The sequence below is a fragment of the Corapipo altera genome, unplaced genomic scaffold (assembly GCF_003945725.1).
Source record: "Corapipo altera isolate COAL_440 unplaced genomic scaffold, ASM394572v1 55, whole genome shotgun sequence".
In the NCBI taxonomy this organism is placed as follows: domain Eukaryota; kingdom Metazoa; phylum Chordata; class Aves; order Passeriformes; family Pipridae; genus Corapipo; species Corapipo altera.
The window spans coordinates 4,082,229-4,098,876 of record NW_020884882.1 but is presented as its reverse complement, the minus strand read 5'-3'; the positions used below and the strand labels follow the sequence as shown (position 1 = coordinate 4,098,876).

The 16,648-nt window shown below is 34.9% G+C and overlaps 1 protein-coding gene across 8 annotated transcripts in view; it reads right to left on the bottom strand.

Annotated features, from left to right (window-relative positions):
• The window catches only part of CACNA2D3 (calcium voltage-gated channel auxiliary subunit alpha2delta 3), a 484,187-nt gene that overhangs the window by 192,192 nt on the left and 275,347 nt on the right, over positions 1-16,648 (bottom strand). For all 8 annotated transcript variants that reach the window (XR_003527193.1, XM_027640431.1, XM_027640432.1 and 5 more), the window contains 2 exons: positions 10,281-10,370; positions 5,390-5,503 (listed from right to left, as the gene is read on the bottom strand). Coding sequence is in view for 7 of the 8 variants with exons in the window: in XM_027640431.1 (XP_027496232.1) it covers positions 5,390-5,503; positions 10,281-10,370 (204 nt within the window). In the remaining variant the exon portion in view is untranslated. The remainder of the gene's footprint in view (positions 1-5,389; positions 5,504-10,280; positions 10,371-16,648) is intronic.

Sequence of the window (16,648 nt, the reverse complement as noted above, 5' to 3'; positions counted from 1 at the left end):
AAATTAATTCTGCCCAGAATCCTCAGAATAATGGAACACAGACAGATGAAGTTCTATTCCCTGTTACTCGCCCAGAAAGTGAAAGGCTGCAGAATATCTAACAAGGTAACTGAATATGGAGGTGTTTTTATCCCAGATTCTCTAGTTGGATTTGTTTCTAGAAAATGAAGAAATTTTAGGTGGGGTTTTGGTTTCCATTTAACTTGACTACGTAGTTAGGGATTAGTGCTTCTGGTTTTGCATATATCTACCATAGCATATAGCTATTCCAGATAATTATGAAAGCAAATGCTTCTCAGACTCGGAGACAAACCAAAGGGAAGGATATAGTTCAACTGATTAAATTATTCTGTTGCTTTCTTTTCCAGAGTTTGCTTTTGGTACAACATCATGAAGTAAAGAGCTCTCAAGGCTCAGGGAGCAGAACGTCTATTTCTGGATGTTGTAAGTCATAAAAGGTCACAAAGTTGACATTTTCCTTAACCACTTGAGTGCTGCATCAACCCATATGAAACAGGAATGCTAGAAGACTTATCCAAAGTGAAATAAGCACTTATTTCTCCCTGATCTCAATGTGATTTTAGATTGCTCTGAATCATAGTTATGGAAGAAATACTTTTGGGCTTCTCCAAAGCAGTGAGTAGACAGGTTTTATAGAAGTACAGAACTTGATAGTCACATAAAACAGTGGGGAAATGGAGGAGAGAAAAACACCTGCAATATGTGCAGGCACTGGGTCATTTTAGCCAGCGGAGAAAAAGGATCATAAGAGAAAAAAGATTCATGAAGTTGCTGCTGAGTCAATAGGGTTTTAAAGTGTTTCCTCATATATTTAGACAAAAGGATTTAGTGTATTATTTTCCTTTGCAGTATCACAATATACTGAGAACAGTCTTGCTATATGTAAAATGTCAAAATAGGTAAAATAATATTTAAGTAGACACTTTCTCTTCAAAGTTGACTAATTTTCAATTAGTGATAAAAATGGCTTTCAACTGAGAACATGACAGAGCTTCAAGCTTTGGAACATCTCTGATTTCATTGTAATTTCATTTTTGATGTGCTACAGCATTTCAGCAACATTTGCAAGATTAATCTTCCTGGAATTTTCCATTAGTTACTTGCTGGAATTTTCCAATAGGGAGGAATTAGGACTGTGCTATTTAAGAAAAGAAATTCGTGGTACTACTTTCTGGGAGCAAACCTGAGGGGTTACCTTTTCCTGTGGTCAAGTCTATCTGTCTGCCTGTGTCCCCCCTTCCTGTCTTTTCATCCTTTTAAATCAGAATAAGGTACTTAGTGAAATATTGCAGGGCAATATTTTGTTTGTTTCTAGTAGTGCATTCGGACATAACAGTAGCAGCAATAACACAGAGTAAAAGCATGACTCTGTTCCAACTGACATCAAAAAGATATCTGGAGACTTAAAAGGCTTTCTCCTGAAAAAGGACCTCAAAAAATAAAATTATTGCAACTGTATTATAGCTGTAATCGTAAACAAACACTTTCTTGGTACTATTCTTTTGAAATACTTATTTCTGCTGCATGCTGAAAATCTTAGCTTTTATATAGCAGTGTAGATGTATTTACTCTTGCAGATTAATTGTTCTCTTGTTGGTATTTCATGTGACAGAGTTGCCACGAATGAATTATGGAAACTTACTGAATGTAAGCTTCATGAATGAGAAAAATTATGTAAATAACACAAACTCATTTATAATGTGTGTGAATCAGCTCCTTGAGGTGCAGGATTGTATGTAAGGACTCATAAAAAAAAAAGGAAATAAACATTATCAACTTAGAGACTTAGTCATGTAAATAAAATATAGTGAGTTATAAAACCAACTTCTACTAGATTTACACTTTAAGTAGCAGAATATATTAGGAAAACATGCAGAAAGGGGGGTTCTTTTGCTGAGGGAGATAGAGACTCATAAAAAATTCAGTAAAATGAAAGCATTTCTTCTTTCAAGGAAACAGTCCAGAAGATAATTTTAAATAGTCTTTTGATGGTCATAAGTCTTTAGCTCATACACAAAATCAGCCTGATTTCCTCCCAAAAACCCAACTGACTAATTTAAGCTCCTTTGGTGATTTAGCAGGAGCCATTTTATTCCATTTAAAAATCATTGCAACACAATTTTCATTTAATGCATTATCAGAAGGAAGATGATTTTTAATCAGTTTTCAGGCAGAATACATCTACAATACTATGTATTGTATTATCCCTGCTCTTATCCCTGTTTACACAGCTTATTTTTTTAAAAAAAATATTTTTTACAGAGATATAAATGGTTTGGGAAAAGGAAGAAAATATGAATTGTTATTTATATCCTGACAGTTTATTTCACTCTCCATTTTTAGAGATTGTCACCAACAAACCAGTAAAGCCTTCACAGTTATATAAAGAATTTCTTCCTTTCTATAAGAGAAGATGCTTCTGGTGCAACTATTGATAACATATTTTATATTATCCAACATTAGATAATTTATAACTGGAACTGGTACTTTCCTGACAGGGTAATTGAGGTAAACAGAAACTTAATAACTTACCTCAATTAGGAGCTATTACCTTTTCCATCACTGTCCACCCCAGTATCAAAATGCAGGAAAAATATAAATGATAAGAAAGATGAAAAGGCAATACATTGATGAATAGAGAACAAAAAATATGACTAAAAATTGTTAAGCAGTTCAAAAGTGTGATTTATAAATATAAAAAAACAGCTTTGGAGAGAATAAAGATGGTGTAATGCAAAAGCAGCGAATGTGAAGTGCACAGGATTCATAATTTTTAGGCACACTGAAATTGCAAATAGGAGTATGTACATTAGTGCATTCTGAATAAGTCTTTCTTTCTAGAACAACAAATCCTATAAAAACATTGAAAGCTCTAATGCATTAAAGCATACATATGGAAATCTTTTACATTTTTCATACTGAAACATTTCAGGCTGAAAGGATGACAAAGTGATTTGGTTTTTTTTTTTTTCCCCTGCATATTTTCTAATACACAATTTAGAAGGCTGTATTAACACAATAAATATTTTTATAGAGCTGTGTAGAATATTGCACATGAACTAAAAGCTACTCCCTAAACACCAAGTCCTTGGTAAACGAGGTAGGATTCTTCCTGCTAGGTCTTTGCAGAAATATTCCCCAAGGGAAACCTGTCCTGCTGCTTATTGCAACAGCTGTGCTGAGTATTGTTATCTCAGATATAGCTGTGGATTTGCACAAGAAAGATATACAACACATGGTTTTCTGAAAATACTTAGCTGACTGTTTCAGAGAATTCCTTCCTTACTGATTTCTTATGATAAGAGAGAGTGTCTCCATGGTCTCTTCTTCTTAAGAGAGGAACTAACTCCATCTCATAAGAAAATACAACACATCAGAGGCACACCCTACTGAGAGATTCTGTGAATCTCCTTGACAGATAAAGCAAAATGTTCTCATGGAACATCTGAGGACTTAACAACTTCGATTAGATAGTATCCCACTGAATAAGAGCAGAAGGACTGGCCACAAGACTTTTAACCCTCTTCCCAGTGGAACAACATTGTGTTTTCATAAAACAGAGCTAACCAAGTCACACAATCATAAATAAAACTGGAGATAAAATTGGTAGGATAGAGAGGGTCCAAGAAATACAGATTGAAATTCCAAAGGTAATTTAAATTTAGTCATATTCCTCATATGGTTTATTTAATTTGTTTAAATTTAACTTCTTTACATTTGTATATTGCTAAATGAAAATTCTTCATACATCATTTGATCGTGGAAATCCTGAACCGCTACAAGATTTAACTGACTAAAGTATTAAGAGTAAATACTGAAGCCTATAGCTGAAATTAACACTTCTCAGACCATTTCTGTAGGGATAAAAGTACGTGCAAACATCTGGAAATTACTCAGAAAAAGGAAACATTTTTATCTGCTGTTTATAAACATTTCTGATCTGAACATGCAGCTATTAAGACAGTAATTTCACAATCAGGTTATAGCTGTCTTGTTTCTCTCAGAAAACATTCAGAAAGACGTGTGAATACAAACAAGGATTTAAGAAATATATGTAGACTATATCACTATCAAGCATTTCTATGAGCATCAATTCACACAAAAAGAATTACAGAATATGCAGAAATACCAAGGTATCCTTGCATTCTTTCAAAGATAACAGTTTTCCTTGTGCGTCCTGGTAAAGTCACAAAGAATATGACCTTTCTTCTTTTAGAGAATGAAGTTACGTAAGAGGAACTAGCAAGGTATCTGAAGAGCAAAATAGATCTTCAGATTGCAGTTATTTAGTACTCTACATTCTCTGAACAATAACCTCTTACCCAACAGAAAGTAGAATGGTTGTACATAATTTTTACTCCACAAAATGACAGTAATTAGCATAACATTTTCAGAAGACCAGTAAAAAAAAAGGTCACCAATTTCCCATTTTCTCTTGCTCATTAATTGCTAATAGATGAGGTCTAGTTCAGGTAAACAAGAGAAGAGAGAACAGAGAACAAACAGAACTTTATAAAAGAGAAACAGGACTAAAAGCTACAATTAAAACTACTACTTTTTTTTTCACAAAATACACAACCTCCCTGCAGAACACTGAGATTAATCAATTACTTGCTCAAATTGCACTTCAAAGAGTTGGTTGTTGCTTTCACAGGGACATAACACGGCAGGTATCTCAAACTACAAAAACTTCCTAAAATAGTTCCAAAACTTGCTTTAGCAGAAGAGCAAGTGCAGAAGGAAATTATTTCACGTACACAGATACAAGGCCTACTACAACTTCCTCATCAGGAAAAGGGTGTTTCTGCACTACTGCGTTACATAGCAAGGAAATTTAATTCTGGTCAAATTTCTTCACACAGACCAATAGAAGCAAATAAATTTTTAATAAAATCTTATCAACTGCCAACTCTATGCCTCACTCAGACAAATAAAGAAATTAAAAATACAGAATACTACACCTGCTGTTTCTCCAGTCATAGTAAGTCATTCGCTGTCCACAGTACATACCTATCTTTAGCTTGAAAAAGCACTGAATTATTAATGTGTATTTTGAGAGAAAGAAGAAAATTTTCTTGTTTAATGATGTCTCACAGGGGAAGGATTATATAACGCTCAAAAACGTACCCTGGAGAGAAATAGTGCCTTAATATCTTATGAACCTAAGTTCATTACTACAGTAAAAGGCCATCTCTATCCTCGAGCAATATCATATAAACATCATTTTTGTCATTAGTGAAACATCCAGTTATCCAAAATTACTTTTAGATCATTAGAAAGATTGTTATTGACTTTTCAATAAACCTACACTTTATCTTGGACATGAAGCTTCAGGTTTTCCATTGAATAAAGGTGATAACATACTTACTTTTCTGTCTGGCCAATTATATTTTGCAAATATTGTATCATATGTGTCCACAGCCCCGTCAGTGATCAACATTATGGCTTGGCTGCAAATGCTTCCTTGTCCTGTGTGATTGAACTGTGAAAGGAAACAATCATGAGGTACAGCACATTCCTGTTAAATGAAGATAGATAGGATCACACTGGATAAACATATATTTTGTGAAATCTCTAGTATTATTAGTAGTAGATGAAAACACTCAGGCTGAAAACAGTTTATCATAGATATTATGTTCTTAGTGAATTGAAAAATAAGAAGCATCCCCAAATACAGTACTTCCCCAAACTGAAACTGTATTCCCCTGTTTTAGGTAGATGATAAGTATTGATGCATCTATATAGGGTTTGCATTGATTTAAATGCCATTTTAAAAGCACAAGTTAAGAAAGAAGTAATGAATAACCGAGGATTTGTCTGCAAAGTAAAGAAGATACACAACTCAGAGAGACATGTGATATATGGCATTCAGATTCACTCAGGATTACATTCCATATGTTATTTTCCATAAAATATTTCTCTGGGAGAACCAAGTTCTTATTCGTATATTTTGAGATTCTCCCCTTACTCGAAATGAATATATAAAAGCAAGTCAAGCTGCTGAACAGCAGCACTTGAGCACAGGTACTTAGACAGCAATCAACATATCCTTTGGCATACGCAAAGGGAGTTTCATCATTATACAAATGAGATTTTCTCCTGTCAAAGAGCAAGCACGTTGGACTGAGTCATAAGTTTGATCTCTTGATTCTGGAGGTGGTGCTCTGACTTTGAATCCACTGCCTCTGTTTGCTTCGGTTATAGAACAGGTTCTTATTTTTCTGTGTACTTATATATTTAAAGAACCTAGGTGAAACATCTGGCTTTCAGCAAAAAAAGCAAAACTGGAAAATTATTTGATTTTTAATTGTTATGTATGAACACTTTAAAAAATATCCATGAAAAGATCAACAAACTGGGATATTACAAACAACTCTATAGACTGGGCTAAAAGTTGAATACATTCTAATGAAAGAACAATCTCCTTTTACTCTCTTCCCATGTAGTACATTATCAAATTCGAGGTCAGGCAAGGCCTCATCCTATGCCCTTTCTCTTGATGTTGAGAAAGCCAAGCAACAATTACCTTGCCCCACCTTGCCAGCCTGGTTGTGCTCCAGAATAGGGTGGTCCCATTTAAAAGTGAATTACCTCACAGAGTCTCTGACCACTTCTGTATTCATCAAAAATTATTCAGATTATTCTGATCTGATTTGGTGTAGCAACTCCTCTGTCTTTAAGCTTTCTGCAGTTTACTTACCCTTACATATTCACTGTTCTTCCAAAAGTCTAAAAGTCACTTTTTCTAAAAAAAAGTTCTCAACTTCTAAAAATTTCATCTTTGTAGAAGTGCCTGCAGCAGAAAAGGGTGGATGGTGGGCTCCAGCAGTGTTCTATCCTCTTTTCTTCTGCCTTCACACTTCTGTATCTGAGCAATCACACCCACATTCAACAATCATTTCTATCAATGCATTTCTCCCTCAGTTTCTTTTTGAGCAAAAAGGAATCTCAGCAAAGAGCAATGGAAACATGTTGCTTAACAGGCAGCTAATGTGTGTTTAAGTATATTCTGGTCAGTGGCTGGTTGAAAATTATATGTGATACTTGCAGGGCAAACTACCCACAAAATTCTTCACTCATGGCAGTTTTTCCAGTCTTAACTAGAACTAGAATTTTTAAAGTTGGATTCCTTCATGATCTTAGATTCGATATTTTCTCATAAAGATGAAGCTGCTTTGTGAAGGGATATATTCTTCACAGGGACAATGTATTTGGAAAGTGACAAGGTATCTTAAAAGAAAAATTAATGAGGGGGGAATGCCTTCATACATTTATTTTAAAACATCACTCTGTGTGCATCTGCATTATTCTACATAGTTATCTGAATATTTTGAGGAATGAGATTCAATTCAAATACTTGGATGAGTAATATCTTCTCATATTTGTCTAAAACTTTAATTTTATTGAATAGCAAGAGTGATGAAAGTGTTTTCCATAATAATAACAATGACAAGGGCCTTATGATGAACTACAATTAACTCAGTGATTCATCAGTTAGCTGAAAAAACTTCAGTGCATCCTGACATTTACTGCATTTGGTTGTGATTAACAGTCTTTGAAATGTCACAGAATTTTATTTAATTGGTTATGATTTTTTTAAAGGTAATCACTACAAAGAGTGCATTTGTCACCAAAAAGAGATAATTGCAGTTGTCACATGACATAGTAGGTGCCCAACTACTGTACCAAGCACTTCTGTATTCTTACACTGTATAATGTACACTGCATAAATTGATGATTGGAAAGAATTTGTAAGTGGATTTTTAAATGTGCTTTTCAAAGACATCGGTATCAACCATCTTCAAATCTTAACAACCATAGCAAATACTGAAAGGTAAATTGCAAGGGAAAATCAACTGAGTTTAATTGTTGTAATCCCTGAACCGTTCTAAAGTCCAACCAGAATCTCAATAGACTATTCGTGCAATACAACGCTTTCTCTTTTTTTTCCTTTCCTACCTGCCCCCCTTTCTACTTCTTTTTTTTTTCCTAGTGTAGAAAAGACATCCTTAGCTAACTTATAGTTTACAAGAATAGATTTCTGACACATGAAGGTCACACCCTGTAAAAAAAAAAGTAGGAAATGGTTTGCTGTACTCTTTTAAGGAAAGATTAAGTAGCTTTTTTTCTAGGCTGTGCTGCTTAACAGAAACTTCCAGAGACTTTGTTGATATGCCTGTATATAATGGAAAAGATTTTTATGCTGGCATTTCTGAAAGTTTATACGCAAAAAGGCTTGAATCTACTATACTTTCTTTTATAGTATAAATAGAAACAATCAATATACCACCTTGCATAGATCTGAACACATGTAGCATGACCCATCGTGACCTTACAGATCTGTCTCATGGGTACAATTCAGTACATGGGATATCAGTTCCCCTTACTCTCAAAACTATTTTTATTTAAAGAGATTTTTATACCACATTTATTGTTATAACTTCAGTTACCTCACAGATTTTACAACAAAATAAAACAAAACAATTCTCATTTCAGGAACTCTTGATCACCGTCTGTAACATGAGGGTTTTTTCAGTTTTTCAGTTTACACATCGGAAGACCAGTACAGAACAACTCTTGCATTTAGGCTGGCTGCTATTTACTGGTGTGGTTCTGGTTCCTAAGACTATACTTGGTGCCCACAATTCTTAATAAACTCTCTAAATAACCTAGAGGGTTCTTTACTTCGTACACCTTTTCCCATTGTCATTTTTGGCATGCACCACATGAAGGCATTAGTTCCACACAGTCTGGCTGAACACACAAGCAGTGGGTGGAGGAAAATCATCCTTTTTTTTATTTTAGGATTTTATGCCTGGAAAGGAATTGATCAATATTGTCCTTCAAGATGAATACAAAGGCATTAGAACCAGTAATTATTCTATAAATATATACTATAAAGGCAGGCACACTAGTCAAGAAAAACCTGGAGAATGTTCTGGTTTGAGGTCTTCTTTGCAAGGTGCCTCCTTCAATCAAAATACAGTTTGCTACTTAGTTTAGATGAGATTTTTCATCTTCCAGCAGACTAACAGATTTTAATATTTTTTCCCCCAAATAACTGATTATACTTAAGGAAGAGGGGGACAGGAGGCAGAGGAAAGAAAAAAAAAGCTACCTGTATTTGTGACTGAAAATTTTCTTTCCAGAACAACCCTGGTAAATATGAGTGATAATAATAAAGTTTCTAAAAATAATATTTGGTCTAGTTCAATCTTTATTTTATAATCTACTAATTCATGAGTTATGACTATTTTTTCTGAATTCTTAAAATCCAACTGAGGTTAGTTAGAATGCATATTAATTCTAAAGCTACATGATTTTTAAGATACAGAATTCATTACTGCTACTGCTCACTTTCCTCCTTTCTTTCCTTGCTTTTTTTCAATGAACATCTCCAAGAAAGTATATAGTCAGCTGAGTTAAAATGCTGTTAAAGTTGTTCTTTGCTGAAATGCATAGACTGACAATATATTTTACTTTTACCAGAAATGACAAGCAAAATCTCTCTGAAATACACTGCATAAAATCACCGTAACCACTAAGACTGATGTGTACCCTGTGAGCAAAAGCAGGCCCTGCACTAGATTATCTCCATGATCATGATGTTCACCTCCAAGAGACTGTATTCCTGTTTATAGACATTATTCACAGGAATGTTGTCAGAAAGTTACCTGCATGTTTTTGGCAGAAAAATAGTTAAAACAATACCTTTGAGCTGGTTAGACAAAGCTTGATATTTCTCCCTCTATCTCAGAGCATTTCGGAAGTACAAAAGTGTTCAAGTAACTTCCTTTATATAAGCAGTAAATGATAAGTTTCATGCCAGAAGTCAAACCTATAAACCATGATTTCACAACTCTAATAACAGTGTATTCTAAGTGTTTATGAATATACAAATTTGTGTCATTCTCAAAATATTAGCTCTTCCAAATAAAAAAAGAACAAACTGTGAAATTTGCATGTTACTCTGGTATTTTTTAACACATAGAACAGCTGCTGAAATAAACCTTATTTAACGTACACATATATGTATAGGTGTATACATAGGCACAGAATACATCAATATAAAACATACACATAAAAAATTGTAGATTTGTTTATATATTCCACCACATATAGATTATATAGAATTCTTGTTCTATGGATAATATATTACTACCATCACATTTTTGAGTTCTAATTTATTATTTTAAAACTGAAATTGCTAAACAGCAAGAAAGGTGTCCCCAGTGGAAATCTGAAAAGCATGAACTTACTTCATTGAGCATGTTGAAAGCTTCATTTAAAGCAATGTCCAGCATTCCAATTCCTTTTGCAAAAAGTTTGTCAAGGTGTTCCCTGAAATGCTGAAACATGAACATGAAAGTTTTGTCAGGATGTTGTCACAACATTCTTGTTGATATCAATGATTATTTCTGAATACTTTAAACCTACTTCTTAGGCTTAAATGACTAAATACACCAGTTCATAAACCAAAGTGATTCCTCATTAATCCTTTTGGACTCTTGAAGTAACACCAAACTAAGGATGTGTTAGAAAAATAATAATGCAAAGGTTACACAAGATACATTTTTGGCTACTTATTCAATCAAGAAATTTTTCCTTGGTTGATTTTTTTGTGTTTCTCTTTAGTGTTATTCATATCTTCTTCTCACTTCACATAATAATTCTCATATTCTTTCAAACTGTTATTCCATTATTATCACAATGCCTATGAACTGTCAAGAATGAACACACAGCATAAACAGATTATCTAAAATTAATACTAAATTATATAATCTCTAGTGTATAATTCAGTTCACATGATCACTCAGAAGAACAAACATTTTCTCTCACCATAGCTCTATTTATACCAGTTCTGAGAAGTATACTATTGATATGTGAAGAAATAAAATAATGTCTTTTTTTGATACAACATAGTAAAAATGGTAAAAAATTATTCCATGCAATATCAATTTTTAAAGAAATCAGTGTTTTCTGCCTCCAGGTTTCAGAGTGAACAGATGCTACAAGGTGATTCTGCAAAAGGTTAAAAAAAACCCCAAATGCATGTGTGGTTTGGTCTTTGACTAGAGGGGTTTGTAGTTTTTTATTTGTTTTTTAAACCAACTCCATTCTCTGTCTTGTCTTAATTTTTTTTTTTGAGAATTTCAGTACTTTATGTCCACTGGAAAAAATAAAATCACAAAACATGCAAGTTAACATTTCTTTGTTTCCCTACCTTATCATACCAGATGCCCTCAATGTGTGGCATTAACTGGATTCATGCCAAAACAAATCATGTTTTATTTCACAGGCAGCACAAAGAATGGCTTAATCAGACTGTTCACTCTACATCTGGCTCAGGGTGTTTATTAGCAAACAATCAAAATATACTGTTGTACTTTCAGAGAGGCTGCTTGTTTACCCTCTCAAAGAGTGGTACTTTATTGTGACTTTCAAGGGTGTACTACTGACACCACTATAACCTGTCAGGCTGTTGTTTTAAGGAAAATCTGTAAGGAGAAAAGCTCCAAATTTCAGTCACTCTTTTTTTCCCCCATTTCAGACATGTCCAGGCAGTACAACAATGCTCTGCCAGTCATGTTATAGTGCTCTATTTGGTACTGGAAAAGGCATTTTAAAAAGCATTGCATTATTTGGGTATGAGAAAAGCAAAGTTTCAAACTAATATTCTTCTCAAAATTTCTCTACAGTTTGCCCACACATGTCTCCAACTCCCACTCAGTAATTTCATCCATTACAAAAGCACTGTAAAACAGAAAAGTGTATTCCAGCCCTTATCGTAGTGAAAAAATGTCAAGACAGGACATTAACCACTGAAACATCAGTTTGAAGTAAAAGGGATTTCAGAATGAGATAAAAAACACCTCAACCCACTTTCAATAACTTTCAGGAACCAAACTTTCAGGAACTCCAAACCCAGGAGTTCCCTGCTCTTAATGAGTCAAAAAGCGTATTTTAAACTTTACATCTTAAAGAGCTCTTTTTAGTAATAATTTGTACAGTGTTGGTTCATCTCAACTTCTCTTTACTATCCTATTGGAGCCCTTACAGACTAATATCTGAATTTCCTAGAGTCTGACTTGGATATCTGTCCAACACAATCATTGCTGGGCAACTGTAAGCTTAATTTCCATGTGCAATACCACAATGTGCAATACCTAATTGTGGACTCATATACCTAATTGACATGCATAGTCCTGGTAATTCTGAATGCAAATTAGGCACACAATTATGACAATCAGCCGCTGATGTCTGATTACAAAATTACAGGGTCAGAGCTCAACAGAAGTTGTGTCTTATTGCAGTGAGGAAGCACAGACACGTTCAGCTTGATGATGTGGAAGTGTCTGAAAAACATGAGATGAAGAGAATGAGGACACAAATCCACTTGTGCATGTCATCCAGGACAATTCTTTGCATGTACCTACCAGGTTTCAAACTAGAACAGCAGCAATGCACACACTTGTTCTTGTGCCCTTGTGTGCTGCTGTTTGTTTCTAAACACTGTCCACTGTCAGAACCAAAAAGTCCCAGTGAGCCCAACATATGATAAGAATCTATGCATGCAAAACTCTTTGATTTGCTTCTCTCCTTTTCTTTTTACATTGTGTAAACTTTGTAAGGACCCTCTAAGTTAGAAGCAAACCAACAAATGCATCCAATGGGCCTGGAATCAGGAAATGGGTTCCTGTCCCAGGTGCAGTTACAAATGTGCCTATTTGAAGAAGAATGGGGTTTACTGAATGGGGGATACTGACAGCGTTTTTCTAAAGAAGAAAAATCATATTCTCACACCTATTTCTACTTAAGACACATTTTATTATAGCCTACTTATGATTATCAAAAAATAAGGTACCACTTAGGATGAGTAGGAATATCCAAATTAGATGGGAGTACAGGACCACGGATTCAAGCCTATGAATAAAGTACTTTCCCCTGATTCCAAAGAGGGAACAGTTCACAACTGATATGTGCAGCAGAGATTATACAGCTACACTGGAAAATCATGATATTTGCTATTAATTGTCTGAAAAGGGGGAGCTTTCTACAGAAAAGCATCATTAACGGGTTCAACATCGCTCCAGATTTTTTGTCAGTTTTACTGCAAGTCTTTGCTATTAGTTTCCATATTTATCCATGCATGCTGTAACTCCAAATATTCCTGAGACATACTTGGCAAAGATTTATCAGATTTGTGAAGATGGACCACATCAGCATATAAAGCAGGAAAGAAAAAAAAACAATTAGGAAGCATGTGTGAGGTGGGAGAGTGATATTTACTGGTGTGTCACAGGCAAGTTTACCCACATGTGCTAACAGATAAATGTGCATCACATCTGTAAAATGCATTTAAGCATCATCCCATTTAAAATCCACTGCCAGGGCAATTCCAGGTTAGCTTGCTAGTGATAATTATCCAACCACTTCTGTTTCCTAATACGTTGTGTTGGAAAACAGGATTTTTTTTGTAAAAGCAATCATGAAAACAATGCCGAACCAAAGAGTTCAAGATTCAATATCCTCACATTAAAAATAAATTCTCCTTGAGCAAATTGGTTGCTGCAATAGAAAACTTCGTGCCAAATTTCAGTGCTCTGGGGCTAACTGAAAGATCTGGAGGTCTATAATGGTTAGACAGTTTTAAAAAAAGAGTAGACTTCAGTGAAACTTCACTGTTTTGGGCTTTTTAACAGCCAAGTAATGCTGTTGACAACCTTTTCTTGAGATCTGACAGACATGGATAGATAAATATGCAAAAGTAATTTGCTTAAATAAAATTCAATATGCAAAATTTGTATTTACCAACCTCTTACTGGCAATTTCACTCAGCTGCTTTGCTGAATCAGTCTTCTGGTTATTTAATTTCTGGTAATTGCATAGAAAAATAAAAGCCCTTTGGAAGTTATACACTACATCTGTCTATTTTTGTCATTTGAATTTACACTGGGGTAAGTTCTTGATTTAGTTTGGAGTTACTGTGCCTATCTGTGCATCTAGAAGATGATATATTTCATCTGGAAACGTTTACAGAGAAATGTCCTCAACCCATATATAGTACATTAAAAAAACATATAAAAGAGGAATGTATATTGTAATATTGTTACTTTAAATCTGGAGTTACATTAAATCAGATTGTCATCCGACTCCTTTGGGGTAGGTAAATTGTAACATGGAGTTTCTCAAAGATGAAAACCTCTTGGCCCAAGAAAACTGGTATTAAAATAGGCAGTTCCACATGTTTGTAATTTGTGGAGAAAGTGCAGACGGTGACAGAATAGTGTCTGAACTATTTCCCACTCTTTTTTAAATTTGTGTATAGCAAATTGATATACTTCAAGGCACCAGCTGTTTAGTGCTAATGCCAAATTATAAAATAGTCTGGTAAAATTTGAATATACCTTACATATTTTATATTACTAAACCACATTTATGTTCGCAGATTAATTTCAACTTCAGTTATGCTACCCAATGTAATTACAGCTTTAATTCTTGTGATAAATGAAACTTCAAGCAAGATCTGCAAATTAGGGATAGCTTACAGTATCCACAGATCTAAACTGAACCTTCAGGGCAGGTATGTGCCAACACAGAAATTTATGACAATTGTTGGCTGGAAAAACTTAGAAGTAAGTGGAGAAACCATGACACCTGTCATATCACCTGACATTATAATTTTTCTTAAAACAAATTTCTATATTGTCCTGTTGTAAAATGAAAACTGAAACACTATATCTTGGAAGAAATCTAGTACTGGGATGCCTACTTCGTATCTTAGTAAAAGTGGAAGCACATATACTAACACCACTCACATCACTGTCATATTTGAAATTGCAACTTTGTGTTTTATAAATAAAAGACAAACTTCATTCAGTAAGGTTTCCAAAAAAGAGGATGTCTTCTGAAGCTGTATCTGCTTCAAGGTGCAATTAAATCCTCACTGCTCTGAAAGCTACACACAACAAGCACTTACAGAGCCAACAATTTTGCAGAAAAGTAATAAAACAACTTGACCAAAACCTGTGGAAATTTCTAAATATTTTATACTAATTATGTTAGTATCTCCTCCTGGTAGGTTACTGCTAGCAGTAAAAAAAAAAAAAAAGTTAAATAAAGATTTACAACTCAAGACTGCATTACTTGGTTCTTCTTTAAGCTGGTTGGGAACAGGTTTAGATACTTAGAACACTCACACTTTCTTAAAGAAAAGCATGTTACTTGATCAACATTCTGGAGATTCAGGGCTGAAAAAACTGTTTTCTCCAACCTTCATTTCCTTCCCATAATAAAATTACATGAAAATATTAAAATGCTTAATTATATTAAATCTACTGTAATACATCAGACAGATATTTATTAGTGCTCTAATGAAGGAGTGGTCTTGATCAAGTAACAGGTAAGATGAGGCTTGTTCAGAAATGAATTCTTGCCTTCACTACACCAACCCCTATGAAACCTCTACCAGGATCAAGAATCTTTGACTAACTTGGCTAATTTACATCATATAAATGTACTGTAGCTGTGAGAATAGAGTTCAGTTCAGAAATTCCAGTTGAATTTTAATTTAAGAAAAGTTACAACTGGAATACAGAGTGCACATTGTAGAGGAAGAGAAGGAAAGAATGCAGCTTCATCAATAATAACTGCGGTGTCATTCAAAGAGAAATGCAGCTTCCTTGCTCTGTGTGCACTTTGTACAGATTTACTCTAGTGGCAGGTATATGTTCTTACCTGAAAGACAGAGAAAAATGAAGGGGCAGGGGGAGAAGGGTGGAAGTGGACTTTATAATATCTTTCCTGATGCTTGGAACTGAAAACTAATATACATTACTCAGAGAGTGGATATAAGAGGGCTACAATGCATTAAATGCTTTTTCATACTTTAATGAGAGTGGATTTTTTTTCTTTTAGGTAATTATTTCCCAAACTGTGGCCCAGAAAATAATGGTAAGTGGTCTAGAGCCAATGTGTGGAATTTACACTGTGTTTACAATAATGATTCTGTCTTAAAAAGTGAAGAGATGTGGAGGGGAGCAAGAATGACCGTGTTTCACTGAGAAAATGTGCAAACCAGACACCAGATATCTTTTTTTTTTTTCCTTAAGACTAATTGGATTTTCTGAAAGTCTGGCTCTCTGGAAGCCTGTTACATTCCCTGCACATTATGGATAAGAATTTCTGCAACCCATCCCTGAATGTGAAAGAGCATGTTCATTTGCTATCCTTAATCCCATCGAATATTCAGCACCAACACCATTGAGAAACACTCATTTCCCAGGCTGCTACAAGCCCTGGGGCTGAAGCTGTTTCCTGTAGCCTACCAAAAAATATCCTTATGCTCCATTCCCTGAAGATGCTCCCAGGTTTCACCTTACCTAGCCAGGTTGTGCAGGGTAACAGAATAGGCTCTGGCTGTAGCCCAAGTGCCTGGGGCAAGAGGCTGCTGGGAGTGGCAAACACAGGGTTCATTTATGCCTGAGCCTTGGAAAGCCAGGCTGTGTCTAGGAGAGGGCTCAGGATGAGCAGGGCAGAGTCTGTGCTGGCACATGGGAACCCTCTCAGCAGAAGCAAACACCACACCTAGCTCTCCCAAAAAGAGAGGATGTGGTCTCTCCCCACA